This window comes from Moschus berezovskii, chromosome 15, assembly GCF_049115385.1.
Source record: "Moschus berezovskii isolate FMDL1 chromosome 15, NW_MosBer_1.0, whole genome shotgun sequence".
Classification (NCBI taxonomy): Eukaryota; Metazoa; Chordata; class Mammalia; order Artiodactyla; family Moschidae; genus Moschus; species Moschus berezovskii.
The window spans coordinates 10,262,203-10,289,810 of NC_142474.1; the positions used below are offsets into that span (position 1 = coordinate 10,262,203).

The following is a 27,608-nucleotide window of genomic DNA, read 5'->3' on the forward strand; positions in this document are numbered from 1 at the left end:
TCCTTTGATCAGATTTACTGGGGTGTGTCTGCACGGGCCAGGCCCTACTCATAGTGCTGGGGAAACCAGTCAACGAAAGACAGGGTCCGCACTCCGAAAGCGGACAGTCCCCTCGGACACACAGTGAGTGAAACCGCAGCAGCTTTAGTGTTGTAAATGAGCAGTCACGTTTTCCCCTCCAACTAGGGAGATTTGACCCTGTGGAGGAAAAGGTCCCTGAAGAAGTCCCTGAGGAAGCCTGAGTTGAGTTCTGACATGGGGGTGGGGAGGGTCAGTGGGTGCAGAGCAGAGGGAAGAGCCATCCAGGCAGGCGAATGGCGCTGGCGGGGAGGGTCACAAAACGTGTGGGTGGGGCTGGGAGCGCCCGAGGACCAGCCTGAACAAAGGGCTCCCCTCCACCACCCGTCTTCCTGGGCTTGTCTTATTGTCCTCAGTTAAATCATTTTCATCTTACTGGAGACATTTTGACTCCATTAAAACCGAGCAGACAGGGTCTACTGCCTGCTCCCCCATCATGCTCAGTGCTGGGCAGTACTCAGCTCTCAGGAAGAGGGTTCCATCCTCTCCGAGGGCAGAGTCTGAGCAACCAGATCTCCAGGCTGAAGCAGATCTGAGTCATAGCAAGGCAACTCCGTGGGCCTGGCCCAGGGACCATTTCAAATCGGGCGGCTGCACCCCCCTTTTCTCCCTGCCTCTTAAGCAGGCCTGACTCTTCCTCTAATTTTAGGCAGGCTCAGTGGTAACATCTAGTCACAAGTGACTCCCTTCTTGAAGTCCTCATATTAGTATCTTGATTTACTATTGGAAACATTGGAGCATAAACGTTACAGCAGCATAAATCAACAACCTGGGAGGGTATCCTGAGACCTTTCTACAGGAGTGGAGTTGCCACGCAACCCCTTAACCAGCCAGCCCAGAGCAAAGAAGCGGTTGGTGCTTCCAGAGTGTTCTGCCCTGCAGGCTGCTCAAGCCAGGCGTCCAGAACCCCCACGCACGTCCCACTTGTGGCACTTCATTGCCCTGTGATAACTGTTTAGCACCCCGAAGCACCGTCAGCGGGTGGCCCAGCTCAGTCCCTGGCAGCTCTACTGTCAGGTTGACAGGCCCTCTGTGTACATTACCACACATCCAAAGCCCCCACCAACCAAGGCTCCCCTCCCTCTGCCCTGCCCATCTCCCTCTGACACAAGGCCTCCTGAGAGACAAGGTGAAGTTTGCAACATTTTTAATACATAAAGCAACAGGCAAGAGGTTGGCTGGGTGACCAGCCTTCACTCCACAAAAAGCTTAAGTACAGATACACCCCAATTGGGAAGTCACGGCTCACAGGGCCTTAGAGACAAGAGCAGGAAACGCTGTTCCTCAGCCAAGGGAGTGAGGATTCCATTTTCTAGGGATGAAAAGATAAGATGTTTCTAAAACAAGCACAGTAGTCTTTAAGTAAGGATGCAGACTAGCCCAAGCACCACCAGACGGGCCCCAGGGCAGGGCCGGCTTGTTCTGAGCTAGGCCCCCACGGTGGGCAGCCAGTGAGAAAACCACCCCTCCACTGGGCACCAGAGTCCATGCCAGTTCCCATCACAGTCTGTCCTCCTTGCCTCTCATCCTCACCGCCTCCCCTGAACGCCTCCTCGGGTGTCTCCGAGATAAGCCGGTGCCACCACAGGCTTCTCAGGGAGTCTGAACGTCCCTGCCCTGTCCTTACAGCCTCTGGGCTCAGCTCGCCCTTCTCCTGCCCCCACCCACCTGGTCTCAGCGCAGGTCCACTCCTCGTGTGTGCTCCGTGGCCTGGTGGGCCTGCAGCACTGCCAGAGCCTCTTCGACCTGTGGGGTACATGGCGGGGTGTGGTGCAGCAGCCCCAGCAGAGTCCTGAGACGGCCTCTCTTCCCCCACTTCTCCAGCATTGCTGCAGAGCTGTCATCTGACTGCTCACCAGCTCCCATGACATAAACCCCCCACGGCCACCTTCTACCCTAGCCAGACAGCGGTGGGGGGAATCCTTCCCCTAGGCTGGGTCAGAACACAACTCCCTGTTACACATTCCTGCCTGCAGAACTGCAGAGCATGGGAGGGGCCGAAGCTGCAGGCCCTTTACCAGGCTCTCCCCAACCCCCACCTCCAGCAGGTATTAGCAAGAAAACCCACCTCCCCTGTCCCAGCAGCAGATGCCTGGCTCCGTAACCGTCCTCCACCCTCAGGCCTCCCCGCTCCCCCCAGGCTCCAGGCCACCTTGGCGTTGAGGGACTCTGGGGACTCCAGCATGAGCAGCAGCTCCGAGTTGTCAATCTCCAGCAGCATGCCCGTGATCTTGCCAGCCAAGTGGGGGTGGACATTGTAGACAAGCGGGAAGAGACGCTCACCTGTACAGAACAGCTTCTGAGGCTTAGGCACACACCTGGTGGACAGCCCAGCATCCCCGGGGCAGGGGGTGGGAAGGGGATGGTGTATATCGTGGAACCAGAGAGGCATTTCAGGTTTCCGCCCCAGATCGGCTCCTTCCACGTGTGTCACTGAACCTTCTTAGGAGCCTCTTCCCCAAGTGTAAAGTGAGCACAGCAAGCCCCACCTTGGAGGCTGGTTTGAAGAATCAAATTTGACATTATACGTTATACTGCATAGGTGCTCTGGCACAGCCTTGATTGCAGTTTAAAGACTACACTTCCTGGACTTCCCTTGCACTCCATTGGTTAAGACTCTGCTTCCAGTGCAGGGGGCGCGGGTTCAATCCCTGCTCGGGACACTTAAGATCTCACATGCCTTGTGGTATGGAGGGGAAAAAACCAAACTACTCTTGTTCTTGGGCAAGAAGTCATGTGAAGGATCACATGGAATTCTAGACAGGATACAATAATGTGGAACTTGATTTTTTGGAGGGACGGTGGAGCCAAACACATAAGATAAATTCACCTTCCACCAGCGGGCATTTCCAGGGACAGGGCCTCGTGCTGGTGGCGATGTGTGGAGGGTGTAGCCAGGACAGGGCGTTAGATGCCATTAGTGGGGGCGGGAGGGCTTCTCCCACGAGGAGAGTGAAGAAGTTTCCAGGGCACTGCCCACAGAGCCTTCCCCCTCAATGAAGCCCATTTAGGTTTTCTTTGAGGGGTGGGTAGGAAAGTGACAGAAGCCCCAGTGAGCTGAGTAAACAATAGGGTGACGGCAATGGGGGCCTTCAGAGAAGAGCCTGGAGGTCTTGGTGAAGAGAGCCTGGGGACCATGGTGAGCTTGCTCATTCACTCATTCTTTTAATTAACCCTAACCCTTCAGCAGGGCCTGCCAGATGCCGGGAGAGAGATGCATGTACAGGAGTTCAGGTGTGGGGGATACCATTTATTTCCCCAATGAATGTCTATATCCTGCCTCCCAGCAATGGGCACTGGGTAACTGATGAAACATGGTGACAGCCTGCTCCCATCAGGAGGGGTGTGAAGAACCACAGCAGCCACCCTATAGGCCATCTGTTGGCAGAAACCCAAGACCCTACCTTCCTGCTCCTCCTCCTACCCCCTCGAGCTCCCCCAACCCATCTCCCCACATCTGGGGTTTCTCCCAGCCTAAGTCAAAGTCACTGAAGAGCGAAGCTGAAAGAAATCTCGGACTGCCTGGTCTGACCAGTGTTTGAAGATGAACAGGAGCCTGGGAAGTAAAGGCGCTTTGGACAAGGTCACCCAGCAGGCAGGTCAGCTTGAGGCTGGGGACCTGGTCTCTACAGCTGGTGAGTCAGCTGGTGGCACAGCACCCCCACCACTCCTGCTCCAGGGTAGGGAAACCAGCCACTCACCGATCATCTGCTTCTGCTCGTGCAGCGGTGCTGCAGCCAGCATGGACGCGGTCAGGGGCTCCTGTCCGGGGACACGCACGGCGGGCTCCTGGACCTGCACATGGCACGGGAACACATCCCTTAACCACACAGCTGGGCAAAGCTATCCCTGGCGGGTGAGCACAGGCCTCCAAGGAAGTCTCTGGAAGAAGGGGAGCAGGGGGCAAGATATGGACAATCGGGGGGTGGGGGGTGGGCAGAATCCCTAACAAGGGCACTGTGGACTAGAAGACAAAGTGACATTCGAATGCAGACGTGTTCCATGGTGCTAGGAACCAACGCATGCGGCCAACTGGAGCTACCTACTACTTACTGACCACCTGGTGCCAAATAAGCACTTTAATCAGGTAGCTTTATGGCTGCATCCTCAGCATGATTTCTGACCCTTTCTTGGTGGGCTTTCCCTGGTAAAGAATCTGCCTGCAATGTGGGAGACCTAGGTTTGATCCGTGGGTCAGGAAGGTTCCCTGGAGAAAAGAAGGGCAGCCCACTCCAGTATTCTTGCCTGGAGAATCCCATGGACAAAGGACCTTGGGGAATACGGTCCATGTCACTGCAGAGTCAGACTCAACTTTCACTTTTCACATCTTGGTAACTTTAAAACTGTTTTGCTCTCTAAAGCCTACTTTTGTTCATTCTGCAGGAAATAGTTTGAAGTATATACACAGAAATTCTAGACAGGATATGAAAATGCTGACTTGGAGACATTTTTAGGGGGCAGGGAGATAAACACAGTCTTTTAATTAAAGAAGATGTTTTCAGTTCCGTTCAGCAGACTGATCACATTCTCACTGCTCACCATGTAAATACTAAGGAAACCCAAGTTAATTCTGGTAATAACCCAGGCAAAGCAGCTTGTGGTGAACAAACAAAATGTGATCCTAACCTTTTCTCCCTTTCTGTTAGTAAGGGTGGGATGCGGCGGGGGAGGGCGGAATATCTCTTCTGATGGTACACATTAACAAATGAAACTTTACAAGCCAAGAAAAAGAAAGCCAAGGCCCAGAGACCAGCAACGCCTTAGACGAGGTTCTGAGCCAGGCACCCCTGGAGCCCAAACTAAGAGGGCAGCTGGGCCAGCCTTACCCTGTCAGTGCAGTGTGCTGGCGTGGAGTATTTGTGTGTCAGGAGAGGCCTGCTAGGGGTAGAGCATCCTGTCACACCGGGTCCTGTGGTCTGGGTGCCAATGTTGGCTGGAAGAAATAAGTAGGGATGATAAGGCCCAACAGCAACTCAAAAGCCTAACAGCTCAAAACCAGCATTCACACCGAATTCCCTAAACGGTGTAAAGGGTCAACACACAGGTGTGCAAACATCTGCCAGGAGAAGGAACAGACGCTTGCCTTATAGCCAGCACCTATGCCCCTGTTCACAGCTGCTGAGGTACTTAAGATTCAGATCTGGTGCTGAGTCCCTGCAGGTATGACTGCATTCACTCACATAACACAGCAGGAATACTGTTTTCACCCGGATTTTAGGGAAGAGGATACCAGGTACAGCAGCAAGCGAGATCAGAGTGAGTCAGTCCCAGAACGAGGTCTGTAGGACCCTGAAGCCCACGCCGACTACCACGCTGCACGGCCTCCAGTGCCGGCACTGCCCTCCAAGGCGGCCAGCGGCAGGGTCACCATGCAGGCCGGGTCTGACTCCCCACCAGCAGCAAGCCCGTGCCCCCCACCTGCCCTCCACTCGGTTCCTCTTGGCCCTGCCCACACTCACCCACTCGCCGGGTATGGGGCACCAGCTGTGGCCCATGGGTGGAGAGCTGCCTGGAGCTTCCAACAGGGGCCGACGGGCGCCGAGACACGGCTGCTGGCCGGACCACCGCGGCCCCGGGCGGGTAAGCGGCTTGTGGCACAGGGAACACGGTGAAAGTTTAGTGGGGTGGGACAATCAGAGGGACACACTGCACCCTGACGGTTCCAAGGTGAGGAAGGGGGTGGCAAGGTGAACATGAAGGGCAGACAGAGGAGGGAGGGAATTCACCGGAGACCCAGACCTCCAGGGGAGGGGGATGGAAATCTGCAATTACAAAGCCAACCCAACTCCTGTCTACCCGGGACCCCAAGAGGCATAGGTATCAGGACCACACACCCTGGTCCCCCAAAGTCAGCTTCAGGTCAGGATGAACTCCCCTCTGAAGAGAAGGACCATCCTCAACAGGACTGCCAATGGGGTTTCGCTTTCTCAGCTTTGCAGGAACTTTCACCACCACCAATCAGGAGAGCCTCTGGAGCTCACTGAAGGTAACAGCTCACGCGTGCGTGTCTTCTACATGCACACAGCCCTGTCCCTGGTGTTTTACACACATCTCACCCAGGCTCACGTTCACAAGAGGAAACAGGCTCAGAGGGGTGACACCACCCACCCAAATGACTAGGACGCAGCCGAGCCAGGCTTGACCCCCAAGTCCACATCTTGAACACATGCTGCCCCCCCGGGGGTGGGGCACATGAGGGGGGAGGGGCTGGGTCACTCACATGACGGTCTGGGTGGCTGGGCCGTCCACCTGGGGGCAGGCTGGATGGGTGGGCCAGAGCCATAGTACGGAGCCTGGGCTGGAGGCTGCATAGGAGAGAAAGACCTAGACTGAAGGGGGGTGGCAGCAGCGGGGGGTGCAGGGGGAGGGGGTGAGCACCTGCATCCTCAAGGACACCACTGCAGGAATGCCAGTCTGCCCTCCAGGGGACTGGTCAGCAAACACCCAGAAAGTTGGGGTGAAGGCTCCTGCTTCCTATCTCAGGAGGTCCGTTAGCCCTGAGCCCTTCAGGGCAAGATCTCAGGCTCAGTCCTTGCTCTACTGATCAGTGGTACTAGCCCAGTGACCTGGATAAAATGGTGACACATCCCACTGTCCCTCATGCCAGCTTAAGTAATCACAAGGGGAAGGAATGTTCCCATTCTCTGAGCCATTCATCTTCCGACAGACATCTTCCTACCCCTCCAGGTCACACAAGCTCCTTCCTCAAACAAGACCCCTCAGGACATTAACATTCAGGAGCGATGTTAGCAGAGAGCCCACAAAAATGACCACCTCAGTTGAGAGAATCTGTAAATCCTGCCAGTTTGGGAAAGTCACGGTGCCTGCTGGCATATTAGGGTAGAAGAAGGTACACGGCAAAGAAATCTAGGCTTGTCTGGCTTAATGCAATCTTTTCCCAATGTATTGGGTTGGCCAAAAAGTTTGTTCAGGTTTTTTCATCACAGCTCATGGAAAAACCCAAATGAACTTTTTGGCCAACCCAGTATTTGACCACAGAGTATCTTTCTCTGCACAATATTCACAAATCTCTCCCAGATCAGGAAGCACTGTTGGACACACTATTATGCCTTTCAGAGATGGGGTGACCACGGCTTCTTGCCGAGTGAGTTGCACCCTGGGAATCCCTTTCTGCCAGCAAAGCTCAGATCTACATGCTCTCCCTGGCCATCAGGGAAGGGGGGCAGGCAGGCAGTCACCTGGGGCACAGCGGGCAGGAAGTAGCTGGCAGGCTGCTGGAAGGAGCCCAGGATGGGGCCGCCCAGGGCCCGCATGGTGGAGAGGCGCTGCATGTACTGGTTGGTCAGAATGGCCTTCCGCTCTTCCTTGCGCTGGGCCAGCGCCACGTACAGTGGCTTGGTGCCCACGATGCGCCCGTTCATCTCTGTCACGGCCTTGGTCGCCTCTTCTGGAGAGGAAAAACACACAAAGCCAAACCCTTTGCTGTGGCCACCCTCTGTCATCACCTAAAAGCAAGACAAGACAAGGGCTGCTGGGGGTGAAGGAGGAAGACTCCTGGGGTCAAGCTCCCCTCCCTCCCCGGGAAGGGGGCCGGCCTGGTGCAGAGGGCACCCAGGAGAAGTTGCAATTGATGGAGGTCCTCTCACCCTTAAATTTACTGAGGCCCACCGCATGCCAGATGCTTGACAGGCCTTCTCATTTGACAGGCAGAGCCAACTGAGCGGGGAGGCATGGCCACTCCCACTTTACAGGTGATGGAAGCGAGGCTCAGAATGACTTGTCCAAGACCAGCCCACCTGCTACCTGGGGACTGATCCTCAATTACTAGACCATTCCCCAGTGTTAGTGAGAATAGGTACATTTCAGAGTTCATTTAGACTTCTAAATTTTTCTCCTAAAGATTTCCGTGGGACTTCCCTGGGGGTCCAGTGGTTTAAGAATCCACCACACAATGCAGATGATGTGGGTTCAATCCCTGGTCAGGGAACTAAGATTCCCACATGCCTCAGAGGTATTAAGCCCATGAGCTGCAACCACAGAAGCCACAACTAGAGAGCCCACGCTCTGCAACTAGACCCGAAACAGTCAAATAGATAAATAAATATTTTTAAAAAGATTTTCCTAAGTAGTGATGGGAAGCTGCCTTAAATTGTTACTATTTCTGCCTTCATCAGCGAGGCTATAATGAAGTGGGTTGATAGTTTGGGACAGGTTAAAATTTAGGAGCAGGGTTCTTCAGCCAGGTTACAATCTTAAACCTTTTGGTGGGCGTCACTATGATGAAAAATCTGTATTTCAACTACTCCCTGGGTTTCATTAAAACTACCCATATAGTTCTTTAGTTCATTTGTGAATTATGGACAAAGTGAGATGCTCTTAAGAGCTGTAGTTTCTGGAGACTCCATTAAAGGGATCTGTATTGAACAGGAAAATAATTTGAATTGTATTTTTGGTGCTTTATCACGTTGATTTTCTTTGCAATAGAAACAAAAATCCTATTATGAAAAAAATAATAATAACTTGTCCATGGTCACCCAGCCAGCGGTGACCACAACTCAAAAACCAATGCACAGTGCTGGAAAACCTCCACTGCCTCGGCAAGGCATGAGCAAGTTCTCTGGAAATCTCGGGAAGAGGTTCTTAGTCTTTTTTTCAAACTATTAAAGTAACCTTTCTGGGACTTCCCTGCTGGTTCGGTGGCTAAGACTCTGTGCTCCCAATTCTAGGGGCCCAGGTTCAACCCCTGGTCAGGGAACTAGATCCTGAATGCCCCAACTAAGACCCCGAGCAGTCAAATACAAACATATTTAAAAAGAAAAAAGAAGCCACTTTTCCAACCGGGCTCATATCGGTCATAAAGGTGATATTTAAAAAAAAAAAACAAACCTTTCTATTGTGGAAGGACTTTAGATTTATAGAAAAGTTGCAAAAGTAGTACAGACTTAGTACATACCTTTCACCTAGCTTGACAAATGTACCATGTTAACATGGGGACAAAACTACAGTATCAACTGATTGGGACTATACTATGAATTATTATCTACAATGCTAGTAACTGAACCACAGATTTCATTCAGATTTCACTGGCCTTTCTAACATTTCTCTTTCCCAAGATCCAATCCATATTGCATTTACGATTCCTGATTATTTTTTTTAGGATCGAGCCACTGGCCTGACTCCATGAGGACTTGAGCTGAGAACATTGTAAATCTGCTCTATTAGAGCCCACACCCAAACATCAGTGACTTTCAGCTGCACTTTGCTACCCATTCATATAAGGCCTTGACCTGAGGGTTCACAGATCCCCTCAGAAAGATCACTGGATAGAATTCTAGGGGGAACTTCGATGGGGAAAAAAATGGCGTATTTTCACATTAGCATTTCCTTCTATTCTGAATATAGGCAAAGAAAAAATAAAGTAGCATTAGCTGTGCAGACTTTGTCAAGAAGAATATTTTCCTATCACATTAATTATTGCTGACCTTGATCTTTTAGGCTCATTGCCAGTTCACTAGTCTTACAGTTGTTTTTCTTTTGGCCATGCCACGTGGCTTATGGGAATCTTGGCTCCCCGACCAGTGATTGAACCTGGGCTCTCAGCAGTGACAGCGCAGAGTCCTAACCACTGGACAGCCAAGGAATTTCCCCATATCTTAGTTGTTGTTTTTTTTTTAGATCTTATAGCTTGAGGCATTACTAAAGGAACACATACTGCTGTCACCTTAGTATTTTAACAAATATATTTCAATACAGCTGATTTTTGTAATCCTATGAATTTTCTTTTATGCATTTAAAAATATCTTCAGAAGGCATCCATAAGCTTTATCAGACAGCCAAATTTTCTTGGCACAAAAATAGCATTTTAACAAGTTAATAAGAACTCCTATTAGGTAGTTTTAAAAAGAAGAGAAAATTATACAATGAATACTTATGCAGAGCTTACTATGAACTTAATCTATGTAACATGCTTAAAACACTGTCATCTCATTTTCAAGCACTATTATATAAAATAGAAAATAAATTATATAAGTTTATGTAAGATTATATAAAATTCCCATTTTATAACAAGATAATCACCCCAGTGTGCCTCATCTCTAAGCAACCCAGATTTTAACAGTTTCCTTCAAGAGTTCCTCAAGGAGGTCAGTGAGCCTCCTGAAGTTATATGCAAGAAGTGTAAACAATTAGATCATTATTTCACTACTTATTGAGGGCAGCTGCTCCACTTGTAGGCCTTTTAGTTCTTAGGACACCTCTCAAAGTCGGTAGTATTACCCCCGTATTTTACAAATGGGTAAGTAAACCAAATGGCTTCCTTCAGGCTCTTTAACTAGTTAATGCTACGACTGGGATTTAGACCTAGTTCTGATTAACTTTAAAATCCCAGCTTCCAACCACAATACTATATAAAGTATGTATTTGCCAGGAAAGAGGGCCCAGAGCTTTATATAAATCAAAATTATCAGTTTACTGATTGTTCAATTGAATCAGAGTTACTGGTGTTTAATTCACATGTCCCATAGCTTTCTATCACGTTTTTTTTGAGAAAGGGTCCTTAACTCCAAAACTGTTAGAACCTCGTCCCCACTGGTCGGGGAGCCAAGATTCCCATAAGAACATTTAAAAAGGATTCAACAGGCAAAAGAACTTCTAGACCATTTCCTAAGAAACCAACTATCACCCTACATGTGCAGGTCCCAAGGCCCTCACCCATACTGATCTCTTTGGAAAGTTCTTCATTCCCACCTGCAGCTCCTACCTCTTCACAGCCAAGGCAAATGCTGTTGCCACTGCCACTTCTTACAGGAAGTCCTCCTTCCTGTTCTGCTAAGCTACCACAACTCTGCCTCCTATACTGACCTCACCCCCACCACCCCCTACAGTAGACTTGAGTTAGTGATGCATCTGACTTCCCCACAAGGCTATAAGCTACTCAAAAGCAAGGACTACATCTGACTTATTCCTCTGTGCTCCCCACAGGGCCTGGCAAAACAGTAGGTGCTCAAGTATGGAATGAATGATCATTGTGTCTTTCTTCTTAAAAATAATCTGGGGAGGGACTTCCCTGGTGGTCTAGTGGTTAAGAATCCACCTTGCAATGCCATGGACACGGGTTCAATTCTTGGTCAGGGATCTGAGATTTTACATTCCTTGGGGCAACGAAGCCCACGAACTTCAACAACTGAGCCTGCGTGCCATGACTAGAGAATCTGTGCACCGCAAAGACCCACGTGCCACAACTAAGACTTGAGACAGCCTAATAAATATTTTTTAAAATCTGGGGAGCTTTTAAAATTAAGATGCCCAGAGATCTACATTCAGGTTCTCTGACTTGGGTGTCTACTTTAGAACTCTCCAGGGGATTTTAATGAGAAGCCAGGGTTCAAAACCATCCAGGGAGTCCATCACCCTCATCTTACAGAGGAGGCTAGGAAGACATCTGCTCAAGGTCACAAAGTCAACATCACGTCTCTGATGCTACAAGGGCTGAGCACACAGCAGATGCTCAATAAATAATGAGCCAAGAATGATGTAGGCCAACTCTTTCATTTTCCGTATGGGGAAACTGAGGCCCAGAAAGGGGTTATATCACCGGCCAGGGCCAGACAACAGAAGTCAATGGAAATTTCGAGAGATAAATTTCTGGTATCTGGCATACAGTAGGCACTCAATAAATGCTTGTTGAATGAACCTAGGTTACAGTGAGCCCCAATAAGTCCAGCTGTGTGAGTGGGAGTATATTTCTACCCTCTTCCCCTCCCGTCCAGATAAGATGCAGATAAACAAGCTTCAGCTGAGTCAGACCCAGTTCCCACTCCAGAAGGAGCGGCATAGCACCGCCAACTCCCTGAAAGCCACAAGGCAGGGCGGGGGTGGGGTGTTCAGGGCAGTGAGGATGGGAGGGAAGGCCACAGACCCCCTGTGAGTGCCCCGGGCCCTCACCTTGGCACTGGTGATCACTCCATAGGGAGAGAACTCTTTCCTCAGTTTCTCATCATCTATGGAGTCATCCAGGTTCTTCACATACAAGTTCACGCCCTAGAAGGAAAAGGATACCCGATAGATGCGCCCCTTCCCCTCCAAGTCCCAGAATGCCTTGGGATGGAAGGAGGGGCTTATACGGGCTCCACCCACCAAGCCTCCAGTTCCCAGCAGGCAGCGCCCCGGCACCCCACCCGTCACTCAGCCAGCCCAGCACCTGGAAGCGGCAACCCCTTCCCCTCCCACCATCTCCAAAGCCAAGTTTCTGGAAGTGGGACTGCTGGGGGAGGGAGCCACATTCGGGGCGGCACACACACTGTCACATCGAAGCAGCTGCCCCAGGAAGCCTGACCCTCACCTGGTAACGGGTCAGCCGGTCCTGCTTCATCTGCTCGAACCTGCGCTTCAGCTCATTCTGCCGCTCCACCCGCTTCTGGGCCCGGCCCACGTAGAGCAGCCGCCCGCTCACCTCCCTCCCGTTCATGTTCACCACAGCCTGTGCAGAGAAGAGGCAGCCAATTACCTCACTGGTAACCACTCTCGTGAGCCCTTGGCCTTAACCTGGCCTCCAGTCCCATCTCCCTGGTCCAGGGGGCACCACCTGCAAGCCAGGCCAGCCTCGTTAGCTGAGAGTAACTGGTACCAGGATCAAGGCCATTTAAAGTTAATCCATTTTTTTTAAAAAAAAAACATGGGACAAAATTTCAGAGTAAACTGTAGATATTTAAATTGCTTTGAACTTTACTTTAAAAAGTAAAATTTTAATTTGCGACGTTTCCCATACTTAATATTTAGGTTCCAAGGGTAACTACACACTTATGATTTGAACAAAGCAACAAGGATAATTCTTTCAAAATGGTGTGATGCCATCATCCACAGCCTTCATGTTGGGGTTTCACAGCACAGAGAACCCTTTTTGCTAACTATGAAGGCTTTAGATTAGAAGCACTGACTTCTTAACCCTTGTTGATTTTTCTTCAGTTAACTGACCTAAGCCTACCAGATCCCAAACTGTTAGTGGTTTTGATTCCATGAAATCCCACATCTTCTGTAAGAGGTACAGTATCTTTCTGCAACCCATTCATAGTGAACTGAATCTGCATCAGTTCATCTGCAAAAATCTGCAAAAGGCAGACCCATATGTGTATTGACTCAAAGATGGGGATCAGACACTGGTGTTAGGGAGGAGAAATGTTTGGAAGGGAACTGAATTTTTAAGTGGTCAGTTCATTAGTAAACACTTTCACATGATGATGAGTTGCTTCTCTACCTAAACATGCAGATGAATGTAAATATATGTAAAAACACAGGGCCCCCAAGAACTGTCTGTCTACATTAGTCTCAGGTCATTACCTAAGACCTTGGAGACTACAGTTCCCCCTGCCAGCTTCATCCATCTACCCCAACTTATCATTTTATAGTTGGGACAATCAAAGTCTACATAAAGGACAGGGCACACAAAAAGTTCGTTTTCAAAGGAGCCCTTTACTTAAGAACAAAACTTCAGAGAAAGAAAGAATTGGTTCTAACTCCACTGATCTGTCTTCTTAGCTGCAACCTACTGGATCCTGATAATTACAGTAGAGCCCACCTTGGTGGGAGAGACAGGAGAGCATATGAAAAACCAGGCAGCGCCTGGCCCGTGGTACATGCTCAGTGAGAAGTGGCTGCTCTCAAGATGGGCCCAGGATCCCACCATAGGCTGAGCTCTTCTATGACCAGTGAGCTTAATGGGGCAGCAGCCATGGAACCAGCTTCACGGTGGGAGGCAAAATAGGACATTAACCCTTTGATACTCATGGTGCGACCTTGAACCTTTCCCTAGCTCAGGATATATATACTTAGTACCTACCAGCAATACTAGCGGAGAAGGCAATGGCAAGCCACTCCAGTACTCTTGCCTAGAAAATCCCATGGATGGAGGAGCCTGGTAGGCTGCAGTCCGTGGGGTTGCTAAGGGTCGGACACGACTGAGCGACTTCACTTTTCACTTTCCACTTTTACACATTGGAGAAGGAAATGGCAACCCACTCCAGTGTTCTTGCCTGGAGAATCCCAGGGACGGGGGAGCCTGGTGGGCTGCCGTCTATGGGGTCACACAGAGTCGGACACAACTGAAGTGACTTAGCAGCAGCAGCAGCAATACTAGAGATTTAACGGTGACACAAGACCCAGTCCCTGCCCTCAGTTCTATCCAAGGAGAATCTGTGCTAAAGATGCAGACAGACAGGAGGGGCACCTCAGCAGAAGCATTGAGGACAGGAAGAGGTGGCTTCCTGAGGAGGGAAGAGTATAAGCTGAGACCCATCAATAATCTACAGTTATACTGTCCAACATGGCAGTCACTTGTCACAGGCAGTTTCTGAATACTTGAAATATGACGTCTGAACTGACATGTGCTAGAGGCACCAGATTTCAAAGAATTAGTACAAAAAAGGCAATGTAAAAATCTCAGTGTTTATCAATACAAATTTTGTATCACAATCCATTGTATCACTTATATCACATTGAAGTGATCATTTGAATAACAAAATATATTATTAAAATTAAAGGAGTTTCTTTATCCTTGCTAGCATGGCTGTTGGACAGTTTTGAACTGCACACGTGGCCCATGTTATATTTCCAGTGGACAGCACTGGTATAAAGAAAATGGGAGGGGGAAGTGTTTTGAGAAAACGTTTGCAAAGTGCTTGGAAGCAAGGAATAACACGGCACTGTCCCTCTCTGGCCTCAATCCCACCATCAAGTCAAGAAGAGGGTAATGGCTAGGACTTCCCTGGTGGTCCAGTGGTTAAGACTCAGCACTTCCACTGCAGGGAGTGAGGGTTAGATCCCTAGTCAGGGAACTAAGATCCCACATGCCATGTGCAGGGCCAAAACAATGGCTGTCTCAAAGGCCCCTACTAGCTCTCGTGTAGTAAGATTCTGTGAAAAGCCAGCCAACCTCAGGGTATAGAAGCAACCAGAGGAGGCAGAAGGTATCTGCCTTCACCACAGGCATGAAGGGCCCTGGCTCCTGTGGACCCAATCTGGGGAGGGACTTTTTCCTCCATGGGCAGCTGGAGCCCTCTGCTCCTAATCTCCCTTGTTCCCAGGCCTGGCTCTGCACCTCCTCCATGAAACAGGGCCATGGGGATGCTCCTACCTTCTGGGCTTCCTCATGCTTCTCGAAGTTGACAAAGCCAAAGCCGCGGGAGTGGCCACTGTCATCCCTCATCACCTTGACACTCAGCGTCTTCCCTAGGAAGGGCAACTCAGCTCAAAGGGGTGTCAAGGAAGCCTCGAGATGTCCCCCACCCTCCCCCCAAGCATTCTGGAAGCCCCACGGGGCCCTCCCCACAGCCTGAGCTGGGAGTAGAAGTGATCCTCAACTCCCTTGGGTAATGCGCCCACCAAACTGGGAGAAGAGGTCCTGCAGGCGCTGCTCATCCATGTCTGCGTGGAGGTTCTTCACGTAGATGTTGGTGAACTCCATGGCCCGAGCACCCAGCTCCACCTCCCGCTCCCGTCGGGACTTGAAGTGGCCAACGAAGCTGTGGACACACCGACAGGGTAGGCAGCTGCCTATGGCTGCCATCAACCACTCCCATTCCTGCTCCAGCCCACCCAGCAGGCCTGGGTCACTTGAGTCAATTGCCGCCAGCCTTAGGGCCTCTGTACTCCTCATCCCGGGACTGGGCAGGACAATACTCCAAGACCCAACCACCTCCAACAGCCAAGATTCTGTCCCAGAGTAAGGTTCAGCTGACTTTCCTCTTTTGACAAATGCACTGGATCTCCTATTGCACATGAGGCAGCTGAGTGCCCAAGAGACAAGAGCACCAAGTTGGGAGTCACACAGAAAAGGGCTTGAATTCTTACTTGGTAGTTGCCAAGCTGTGTGATCCCAGACAAGTTACTAACCTCTCTGAGCCTCAATGGTCATTCCAGTAAAACGGGAGATCAAACTCACATCACAGGGATTTGCTTATTCATTTAACATGTATTGGGTGTGCTGGTTGTGAGAGAACAAGATGCAGTTTATGCCAGTGTCGCTGGGGCAGGTGGCAGGGTGGGGGTGGGGGGCCCTGAAATAATTTAAATGTAATATGAAGTTTAAAAATTGTAATTTCTAAGTCCACATAAACGTAAAATCTAAGAAACTATCCTAGATTAAGGAAAACAAAGCAAGCATAAGAAAACTTGAGGTACCTATAAGATATTTAGCACAGGATAGTTATAGCTGGCACCAAAAATAGAAGGAAACCCAGTAACAGGAAAACAGGCAACTAAAGCTGCCAAAAATAGAATCACGCTTCTGGAGATTCAGGAAAAGCCCACCAAAGTTCAGGTTTACTGATAGAGAAACTCTGGACAAAATGACCCTTGGCATTTCCCAGCTCAAAGTCTCCTCCACTGCTCAGTCTCAGGCTTAGGGCTGGGCCATCTGATGAGCAGAACCAGAACTAGAGGGGAATTCCCTCATGGTCCAGTGGCTAAGACACCACACTCCCAATGCAAGGGGCTGGGCTTGATCCCCGGTCAGGGAACTTGATCCCATATGCTGCTAAGACTCGGTGCAGCCAGAAAAAAAAAAAAAAAAAAAACAGAATTAAGTGAGAATCACCGGAGCAGATTCTCTCCAGCACCTGTGACTCAATTTTCCCATCTGTAAAGTGGGAAAGACGCCAAACTTAAAGGCATAAAAGTGGCAGGGTAAGCGTATGCCAACCTTCCTTCCTGTCTCCAACTCCCAGGAAACAAAAGGTTTAATAAAGTTCACAGCCATACCGAGAAGGCTGGAAAACAGACACCGATCACTGAGTCCATGGATGACTTGGCCATTAGCTGGAATCTCCAAAGCATCCCCTCATTTACTATTCAGAATCACCCTCCAACACATGTCAGCAGCCCCGTGTTTTACTTGAGGAAAGGAAGTCCCCGGGAGATCGAGCAGCTCATGCGAGGTCCCACTGCCAGTAACACCGCAGCCGCTCTGCGTACGGTGTCCGTTAGCTGGAAGCACTAGCACTGGTCCCAGGCTGGTGGTACCATGATTCTGCTCCTTTAGCCCTGACCCCATGCCCCCGACCTCCTCACTTACACTTTGCGGTCATTCAGCAGCATTCCGTTCATGGTGCCGATGGCATTCTGCGCAGCCTCATGGGTCTCAAAATGCACAAAGCCGAAGCCGCGGGAGCCGTGCTCATCACACACCACCTGCACCTCAGGAAACAGGACACAGAGCATCCAACAGGAGGCTCCCGCAGAAAAGAATGGCGGTCGCGATAAACGACCGATAACTGAGTGCTGGCTCCCTGCCTGTCAAGACAATCCTGCATCATGCAACAGCCCTGTTTTACAGATGGGAAACGAAAGCTCAGAGAGGTCAATCTATTTGCTTAAGATCAAGTGGGCATCTACACATTTGAGAACATTTTTTTGGCATTTTGCCTCTTGAGAAACCTGTATGCAGGTCAGGAAGCAACAGTCAGAACTGGACATGGAACAACAGACTGGTTCCAAATAGGAAAAGGAGTACGTCAAGGCTGTATATTGTCACCTTGCTTATTTAACTTATATGCAGAGTACATCATGAGGAACGCTGGGCTGGAAGAAGCACAAGCTGGAATCAAGATTGCTGGGAGAAATATCAATAATCTCAGATATGCAGATGACACCACCTTTATGGCAGAAAGTGAAGAGGAACTCAAAAGCCTCTTGATGAAAGTGAAAGAGGAGAGTGAAAAGGTTGGCTTGAAGTTCAACATTCAGAAAACGAAGATCATGGCATCTGGTCCCATCACTTCATGGGAAATAGATGGAAAAACAGTGGAAATAGTGTCAGACTTAATTTTTGGGGGCTCCAAAATCACTGCAGATGCTGACTGCAGCCATGAAATTAAAAGATGCTTACTCCTTGGAAGGAAAGTTATGACCAACCTTGATAGTATATTAAAAAGCAGAGACATTACTTTGCCAACAAAGGTCCATCTAATCAAGGCTATGGTTTTTCCCGTGGTCATGTATGGATGTGAGAGTTGGACTGTGAAGAAAGCTGATCGCCGAAGAATTGATGCTTTTGAACTGTGGTGTTGGAGAAGACTCTTGAGAGTCCCTTGGACTGCAAGGAGATCCAACCAGTCCATTCTAAAGGAGATCAATCCTGGGTGTTCATTGGAAGGACTGATGCTAAAGCTGAAACTGCAATACTTTGGCCACCTCATGCGACGAGTTGACTCCCTGGAAAAGACTCTGATGCTGGGAAAGGTTGGGGCCGGGAGGAGAAGGGGACGACAGAGGATGAGATGGCTGGATGGCATCACTGACTCTGTGGACATGAGTTTGAGTGAACTCCGGGAGTTGGTGATCGACAGGGAGGCCTGGCGTGCTGTGTGATTCATGGGGTCGCGGAGAGTCGGACACGACTGAGCGACTGAACTGAAGTTTCTGCTAACACAAGAAATACACATGTAGTGGAAAACATCTGGACAGTGAAAGAGGCAAAGAGAGAAAGAATGGAAAAGTGACAGAGAGAGGGGAAAGATAAAACAAGGAAGGAAAGAAAGTAGGGAGAGAGAAAGTGTGGGATGGCTATATTTTTATATAATTTTTAAAGGTTGCTTTCTATTTACAGTGATTACAAAATATTGGTTATATTCTGTGTGCTATACAACATACCCCTGAGCAATCCTACACCCAACACTTTGTACCTTCCACCCCCCACCTCTATACTGTCTCTCCTCCTCTCCCCATTGGTAAGCACTAGTTTGTTCCCTATATCTGTGAGGCTGCTGCTTTTTTAAATTATATTCACTCATCTGTTGTATTTTTTAGATTCACATATAAATGATATCATATAGTATTTGTTTTTTCCTGACTTATTTTACTTGGAATAATGCCTTCCACATTCATCCACATTCCTGCAAAGTGGCAACATTTCATTCTTTTTTATGGCTGAGTAGGAGGAGCCTGGTAGGCTGCAGTCCGTGGGGTCGCTAAGGGTCGGACACGACTGAGCGACGACTGAGCGACTTCTGAGCGACTTCACTTTCACTTTTCACTTTCACACATTGGAGAAGGAAATGGCAACCCACTCCAGTGTTCTTGCCTGGAGAACCCCAGGGACGGGGGAGCCTGGTGGGCTTTCGTCTATGGGGTCACACAGAGTCGGACACAACTGAAGTGACTTAGCAGTAGCAGCAGCAGTATTCCATTGCATATATAAACCACATCATTTTTATCCATTCATCTGTTGATGGACACTTAGGTTGCTTCCATACCTTGGCAAAGAAATTTTTGAACAGACACACAAAACTGTCAAGAATGACTATTTTGGGGAACTAGAGTTGCAAGTGATGGAATCTTTTTTATTTCTTTCCATATTGTTTCAGTTCAGTTCAGTCGCGTCCGACTCTCCGAGACCCCATGAATCACAGCACGCCACACTGTAGCAATTAACGGGACTTCCCTGGTGGTCCAGTGGCTAAGACTCCATGCTCCCAATGCAGGGGGCCTGGGTTCGATCTCTGGTCAAGGAACTAGATCCCACATGCCACAACTAAGACTTCACATGCTTCAACAAAAATTGTAGCCAAATAATGTTTTCAAAAAACATTTACCAATTAGTTATTTCAACAGCACACTTGTTTCAAATTTTGAAAAGATCCACAAACATCCTACTCCCATTCTGTAAGGTTCCCCTCTCAAGTTAGGAGAGACCTCAAGAACAGGAAAGATCTTGGGTTCATAGTCAGTTCCTCTGACTGAATTTGTACTAAGACCCCTAGTGACCATGTCATGGGGTCCCCAGCTCCCCTCACTGAGGAGACCGCCCCACTCAGCTAAGTGACAATTTTCTACCTTGACCACCATCCCATCCCAGTTTCCCAACCCAGTTTCTTTCTGGGCTGACCTGTGCGACACTTTTTCTAAAATGTAACTGTGACCATGTCTCTCCGGGAATAACGCCCAGCAGCTCCTACAATCCACAGAACTACACCAACCTGATAACTGAGGCTCTCCAACTGGCGCTGCGCAAGTCCTGCCTCCAACTCCATAACCAACACAAGCCCCTCCAGCCCCAAGTAGGGCCCCTCCACGTTCAACTCAAGCCCATCTCTCCCATTCAGATTTCATCACAACTGAGCCTCACTCCGAGCCAAACACCTGCTAAGGGCATCCCATACTGATATATTTGTCATAAGAACCCTTCCATGCAATTCTTATCCTCTGAGCCTCAAATGCCCAATTGGGAAAAATGGGAATAAATGACTTGTCCAAGGTCAGCCAGCCAGCAGAAATAATTATTTGATTCTTGTAGATGCTTAATGGGTTTCCCCACTGGTTCAGCGGTAAAGAATCTGCCTGCAATGCAGAAGAGCCTAGTTCAATTCCTGGGTTGGGAAGATCTCCTAGAGGAGGGTATGGCAACCCACTCCAGTATTCTTGCCTGGGAAATCCTATGGAAAGAGGAGCCTGGCAGGCTACAGTCCGTGGGGTCGCAAAGAGTCGGACACGAATGAGCAAGTAACATTTTGACATATGCTTAATGGGAAGTCCACTACTCTTTCAAGGGCTATCCGTGTTGTGAAAATTACCTGAGTTAACACTGGGTGGCCAAAAATTTCATTCAAGGGGTTCTGTAAGATGTTATGGAAACACACAAATGAAACTTTCGGCCAACCAATACATTCACCGCCACCCTACGAGGCAGGCTGTCATCGCCCCCTTTTGGAGGAAACTGAGGTAGAGAGCTTAAACAGCCAAACCAAGGTCATACTGCCCCAAGGTCATACCGCCGGAAGGTGGAAGAGGCAGGATTTGAACCCAGGACTCTTGGTCCCAAAGTCCAAGATCTAACCAACTATGTTACATTGCCCCTCTGCTTGGTAGGCTGGGCTGATGTCTGCACTTGGGGAGCCTGGCTAGAGATCAGGGGGAGTCCCACCATGCCTCACAAACCTTTCCTCAGCCACTCAGGGCACTGTCCTTCCTGGGCCTTTGTCTCCCTGGATCCCAGTGCATCTCCCTCAGAGCTCAATCTCCTGCTGTTGCTAAAAGTCTCACCATTTCCCAACAGCCTGAGAGCATGCAAGGGAGAGTTCTAACACAGAGGGTGCCGTCACTCCCAACCTCTCTTCCGCCCTCGCCATCTCCCCCAGAAGGCTGGATATGCCAGGGTCTTGGGTAGGATAACTGACCAGCCATCCTCATAAAATATAAAGGCAAACACTCAGGGTAATGGACCACATTGAATGCTTTGTACCTAAACAGGCCCCCAGCAGGGCTTCATTAGGCCTGCAAAGACTTGCCCAAGTCACACACAGCTTTTGTTCCAATCCTCAGTGACCCAGAGGGAGCCTCAAGCCCTCAATGATGGGGACAGACATACTCACCCCTGTTATAGCTTCAACTAAGCCGGCAAACCCACTGCTTCAGGTCCTGGCTTAGCCACTTACTTCCCGTAACATATAACTGGGAATAAGTGATCCCAATTCTGAGCCTCTCTGCCCTCCACAGTAACTCAGAGATCCTCCTGTTCACATCTTAAGAGGCCACTGTAGGAAATTCAATGAGGATGTATATGCAGAAGATCTGCACACGGAAAGTACTAGGAAAATCTGCTATTCTTATTGTAGGAACTTAGCACACAGTTAAGACTAGCCCTTCCACTGATCCTCAGAGATAGGAAACAGCCCTCTCCATCAGGGAGCACCTTTAGCAGCTAATGCACCTCCTCCAGGCTGTGTGCCCCTCCGAGTCACGAGAATACCCCCTCACTCAAAGAGAGGGTGTAAGTCCTCACTTGAGAACTTCAGGACTGTGCCTGGCACACAGTAGGAGTCAAGGAAAAGTTCTAACACATGGGGGTGCCATCACTCCCACCTCCCCAGAAGGCTGGACATACCAAGGGCTGCAAGGTAACTGACCAACCATCCTCATAAAATCAGGGAGCAAAAACACCCAGCGTTAGGCCTGTCAGGACAGACTAGCCGGCTGTATGGCCCCCTGACCCTCAACTATAAGTCAGAGAAATGCCCACATCTCTTCCCAAATGATAATACAGCCGTTAGCTCAACAAATATTTACTGAGCACTGACTATATTTCCATATCTCATGTAGGTACTGGGAGACAGTGGTGAACAACATCCCTATTCTTAGGAAATTTCCATTCTATCATAAGAGAAATGCTACAGACATGATGTCCACTGCCATCATGGCCCCAGTTAAGGGCCTTCTTGCATCTACTTGTTCTGTCCTATAATATCTACTGTCCTCTCATTCTGAATTTGGGTTGTTCTCATGACTTACTTTGGCCAGTAGAATGCAATGAAATGACAGTGTGCTAGTTCTGAGCCTAGGTCTCAGAAGGCCTGACGAGCTTCCACTCTCTATCTGCTGAGACCCTACTATTGCCATAAGAACAGCCTGAGCCAGCCTGCTGGAGGATGAAAGCCCACAGGAAGGAAAGCCAGGACAGTCCAACTGATGACCACTCACTCCCTAGAAGCAGAGCCATCCAGTTCTCAGTGGGCATACGAAGGATCCAGCCAAGAGCAGAAGAACTGCCCAGCTGAACTCAGCCCAAACCACCAATGGCAGAATTATGAGCAAAATAAATGGTTGCCGTTGACACCTGCTATCTTCAGAGGTGGTTATTCGGCAATAGTTAGCCGATCCATAGGTGAACACTTAATAGTTCTATGAAGATAAAACTGAGAACGACTATCATTCAGGTGCTAGCTGAACCTGGAACTTTACTGATAAGACCTTGTAAAGTGTAAAGTGAGGTGCTGCTTCCTAATCCTCTACCATCATTCAGGTGTCTAACCCAGAACCACCCCCCACCCCCCACCGCTGCAACAGGCACGCCCACCTTACAAGAGAGGATGCTCCCAAAGGTGGAGAAGGTGTCGTACAAGGCCTTGTTATCAATGGAGTCCTCCAGGTTCTTGATGAAGATGTTGCCCACACCTGACTTACGAAGTCCTGGGTCTCGCTGGGACCACATGATGCGGATGGGCTGGCCTTTGATCACCTCAAAATTCATGGTGTCCAGTGCCCGCTCCGCTGGACAGGAGGAGAGAAAGGAGCTAATTAAGGGCATTTTCTTTCCCTGAGCCCTCAACAGCTTAATTGGGAGCTGAGCCAATCAATAAATGAGCCACTGGTTGGGTCTCACTCGAGATAAGAGCTTGAAGGCTCAAGAGGAATAAATAGAATACATGTGTGTGGCTTCCAGTAGGCTCTCCTTCAACTCTTTTATCATGGCGAAATGAGCATGAATTTCTACCCCCACTTTATAAAAAGCCAAACTGAGGCTCAGAAGGGGAAATGATCAGGAGAGTCCCTATGACAAGGGTGGCAGCAGTTTAAGGAAAGTGAAGCTCAGAGGTGCTGGGCGGCAGGGTTGAGATTTGATCCCAAAGAGGATGGCTTTCGGGAAAATGAACATCACATCTCCGAGCCCAATTCTACACTTGGAAAGAGGTGCTGATGATTATACTACTCAAGGACTTCCCTGGTGGCTCAGTGAGTAAAGAATCGGCCTGCAATACAGGAGACTCAGGTTCAATCCCTGGGTTGGAAAGATCCCCGGGAGAAGAGCATGGAAACTCACTCCAGTATTCTTGCCTGGAGAACTCCATAGACAGAGGAGCCTGGTGGGCTACAGTCCACGGGGTCATAAAGAATCGGACACAACTGACTAACACACTTTCTACATCTAACAAAGGGAGAGAATATCACCCACCTCCAGCTTGTCAAACAGACTGAAAATTAAATAAGGTGTGGGACTCCCCTGGTGGTCAAGTGACTAAGACTCCGTGCTCCCAAATGCAGGTTCCATCCCTGGTCAGGGAACTAGATCCCGCAAGCTGCAACTAAGAGATCCCGCATGTTGCAATAAAGACCAGGTGCAACCAAATAAATAAATAAATCATTTTTTTAAAGTGTTAAAAATTAAATAACCTGTGCAAAGCGCCTTGTGCCTAGCTCAAATAGGCATTTGGTAAACAGCAGTATGTCTAAGCACAACAGCATATGCCCATCGTCCTGCCAGGTGGCATGCTGTCCCCAGCTCCAGGGACACTTCTGGTTTCAGAGGCATGGAGGGGAACCGTGGAATACTCAGTGGGCAAGTTTGGAGAAGTCTGGGTTTTCCATCTAGTCCTGCCATAAACAGCCAGGAGTAAACTCCTTGTCCTGTCTGGAGCTCAATTTCCCATTCTATTAAAGCAGGTTGTACAGGACTTGGCAAGAGGCAGTGGCTGGGTGAAGCAGAGCAGAGGGGAAAGCTCCCTGGAATCCAGCTCAGTCACCTGCTGGGAAACCAGCTAAACCTCCCCAGCAAACTCCCAGAGGCGGGAACCTCCCCAGCCTCCCAAGAGCCTGAGTAAAGGCGCCCCCTTGTGGACCTGGTGGCGCAGGCCTCTTGTGGTTACGTCTCCAGAGTCTCACACCTGCTATAGTTACCTTATACCTGCTATAGGTACCAGGATTTTTCTTAGGTTAGCACTTACCGAGGGCTTACAATGTACCACATGACACTGGAACTACTTCCTAGACACAACCCCATTCCCTCCATGCTCCTGAGGAACAAGCCTTAGTTCCATTTTACAGAAAAAGAGGTGCCAAGTATGACGACTGGCTCAAGCTCACACTTTCATGGCAGAGCTCCAACAAAACCCAGCGCTCTGAAGTTTTCTCCTCTTGGCTCTGAATAGAAATCAGGACATACACAGCTGGCAAGCTCTGATCGATCTTATCAGTTCTGAGAAATGGGCTGTGGACTCCAGAGGGGAGGTAGCTTTTCAGGGTTCCCCAAAGTGGAGGCGCCTGATGCAGACAGACCTCCGGGATCCGCTGTCAGGAAAGGCCGCAGGCCAAGGCCGATCCCTCCTGGCTGCCCCTCCCACCATCACCTGTGCCATCCGGGGCATCTTCCTCACCAGGTGGTGTGCATTGCTTTCCTTCCAATCACTCTACAAGGCAGGTACCACCCCCATTTTGCAGACAGGTAACTGAACCTCAGAATGACTCATTTGCTGGCCTTCTAATCCCAGGTCTGGCTGACCCCAGAGCCCTTGGCTGTTTTCACTCAGCAGCATCACCTCTCTTCCAGAAGACGGAGCACCAGTGAAACAGAGTAGGGGCACACTAATCGCTAGTTCCTGTCTCAGGGCCCCTCTCCTGCAACTCTGGGTCTTAGTTTTCCTGGCTGCAAAATGGAAGGTGCGGGAGTAGCCCGAGATGAAAGCGCGCAGGTGGCTGGGATGCAGCCTGTCTGGCCGCCCCTCGGCCCCACCGCTCCCCCGGGGGCTCACCGTCCGCGGGCTGCTGGAAGTTGATGTAGGCGTAACCCAGCGAGCGGCGCGTGGCCACGTCGCGGCACACGCGGATGGACAGGATGGGGCCAGCGGGCGAGAACTTCTCGTAGAGCATGGCCTCGGTCACGTCCGGGTGCAGGTCGCCCACGTAGAGCGAGGCGAGCGGGTAGCCCGGGCCGCTGGCGTTCATGGTGGGCGCGCGGCCCCGCGCTCGGCGCCCGCGTGCGCTCACCCCGGGACGCGGCAGCGGGGGCGCGCGGGGCGGTCGGCTCTTCCCACCCACGTCCGGCCCCGGCCGTGACCGCCCCCGCCGCCCCGAGCCAATCGCCAGCGCGCTCGGGTCCCGCCCCCGCAGCTGGGATCCCCCCCTCAGCCTTCTAGAAGCCCCAGGTGGGGGGCATCTCGGCGACGGGAAACGGGGAGAGCCCTCACCTGGCCCCGGGTAGGGCTCCGGGCCGGCGCCAGCGGCGCGGAGAGGGCGGCACTCCACGGAGAGACCTGGGTTTTGATCCCCATCACGTCTTTGGTTCTTCTTCGCCCGTTTCCCCTCTGTGTGAAATTTAGAGGATTCCCTCTACCCAAGGATGAAAGGCGACCGTGTGCTCTGCGCGTTTTACACACAAACGGGAGAATTCCCTGCAGGATGCCTTTTCAAAATGTGGGCCTACCTCCTGAAAGGCTTTCTCTCATCAAGACAGCCTGGGTTTAGTCCCAGCCATCTGGAACCCTCTTGGTGATTTGCTTTTGCGCCCGCACCCCGCGGCACAGGATGGGAGATCTTGGTTCCCCGGCCAGGGATCGAACTTATGCCGGGTGCACTGGAAGCACAGGGGGTTCTTAACCACTGGACGGCCAGGGAAATCCCCCGGCTTGGTGATTTGGGGCTGAAGGCTCCATGTGAGAATTCCGGACCACTCTGAGGCCTTCTTTGACTGGAGTTCTGCCAAGAGCCTTTCGTGGGACATTCCCTGATCATCTTTCAGCGAAGCCATCCCACCCCTGCTCCACCCCGAAGGTTCACCAAGTTCAATCTCTATGGAAACTGTAAGGACCTAACAGAACAAGGTCATGGTGGTGGCCCCAAACTAAGCACCAAGACCCTTCTGTCAGTCTTCGTTTGCAGCCCCAACCAGTGGTGTGGAGTCCTTTTTGAAAATATTGGTCCAGCCTACCGTGAAATGATACTTCCCCTGAGCCTCTCCTGTTTCCTGCTTCAGTAAAACAGGTAGGTTCCCACTGACCTTTGGTTGGGTGTGACAAGAGGAACAGCTTGCGAACCAGGGGCAGGAGTGTGTCTTGGCTGCCCCCTCTGCACTATCAAGCATCAACCACTTCTAACTTGGGCTTAAATTATCTTCCTGTCTTGACCCCTCCTCCATCCTCCTGGGAATGTGGATGTTTTCATCTTTTTGGCTGCACCCCCGTGGCTTGCAGGATGTTAGTTTCCTGATCAGGAAGCAAACCAAGGTGCAGTGAGTGAAAACGCCCAGTCCTAACCACTGGACTGCCAGGGAATTCCCAACGTGGATGTTCTGAGACTGGGGCAAACCCCTCGAGGAACCTCAGTGCTGCAGGCTATCTTAGATAACATTAGGGCAGGTAACAGAGCCTGTACAACCTTGGAGATGACTAGGACTTCTGCTACCATCTCATTTGGTTACATCTCAGGGTTTTAAAGAAAGTGGTGGTGGTGTATGAGTGGAATGCAAAGTAATAGTCCATATCACCAAGTCATCAAAGCCACAGATGAGGATCTAACACCTTGATGGTTTGTTGTGGAAGGTGGACAGGCTCTGTGTTCATTCAAAGTAACTCCTTCCTAACACAACTTCTGGCTCGAAAGGATGAACTGAAGCTGCTGCCTCCTTTTGAAGAGTGAAAAGTGAAAGTCGCTCACTGGTGTCCAACTCTTTGGAACCCCATGGACTATACAGTCCATGGAATTCTCCCCTTTCCCTTCTCCAGGGGATTTTCCCAACCCAGGGACTGAACCCAGGTCTCCCGCATTGCAGGTGGATTCTTTACCAGCTGAGCCACCAGGGAAGCCCAAGAACACTGGAGTGGGTAGCCTATCCCTACTCCAGTGGATCTTCCTGACCCAGGAATTGAACCCAGGTCTCCAGCATTGCAGGCAGATTCTTTACCAACTGGGCTATCTGGCTCAAAAGGATGAAATGAAGCTGCTGCCTCCTTTTGAAGAGTAGAGCCCCAAATAAGTGTGCTCAGAAGTTAGCTAGTTCTGGTGGTGATACGGGTGACGCCACATATCAAGTGCAT

The 27,608-nt window shown here is 50.1% G+C and overlaps 1 protein-coding gene across 2 annotated transcripts; it reads right to left on the reverse strand.

Moving 5' to 3' along the window:
- Positions 1–1,255: 1,255 nt before the first annotated feature.
- On the reverse strand, positions 1,256–27,488 carry PABPC1L (poly(A) binding protein cytoplasmic 1 like). Of its 2 annotated transcripts, XM_055437677.2 has the most exons (15): positions 25,329–27,488; positions 22,880–23,073; positions 17,105–17,220; positions 15,415–15,554; positions 15,167–15,261; positions 12,380–12,517; positions 11,983–12,078; positions 7,278–7,544; positions 6,299–6,383; positions 5,538–5,666; positions 4,905–5,011; positions 3,780–3,873; positions 2,231–2,361; positions 1,747–1,824; positions 1,256–1,390 (listed from the first exon to the last, which is right to left on the reverse strand). In XM_055437677.2, exons 1-14 carry the CDS (start codon positions 25,519–25,521, stop codon positions 1,753–1,755), a joined length of 1,857 nt encoding a protein of 618 aa, XP_055293652.1. In that variant the 5' UTR covers positions 25,522–27,488; the 3' UTR covers positions 1,256–1,390; positions 1,747–1,752. The 2 variants fall into 2 exon arrangements, with proteins under 2 accessions (XP_055293652.1, XP_088699870.1); XM_088843744.1 differs by lacking the exons at positions 1,256–1,390; positions 1,747–1,824; positions 2,231–2,361; ... (2 more) ...; positions 5,538–5,666; positions 6,299–6,383 and having other exon boundaries at positions 7,334–7,486.
- Positions 27,489–27,608: the final 120 nt, after the last annotated feature.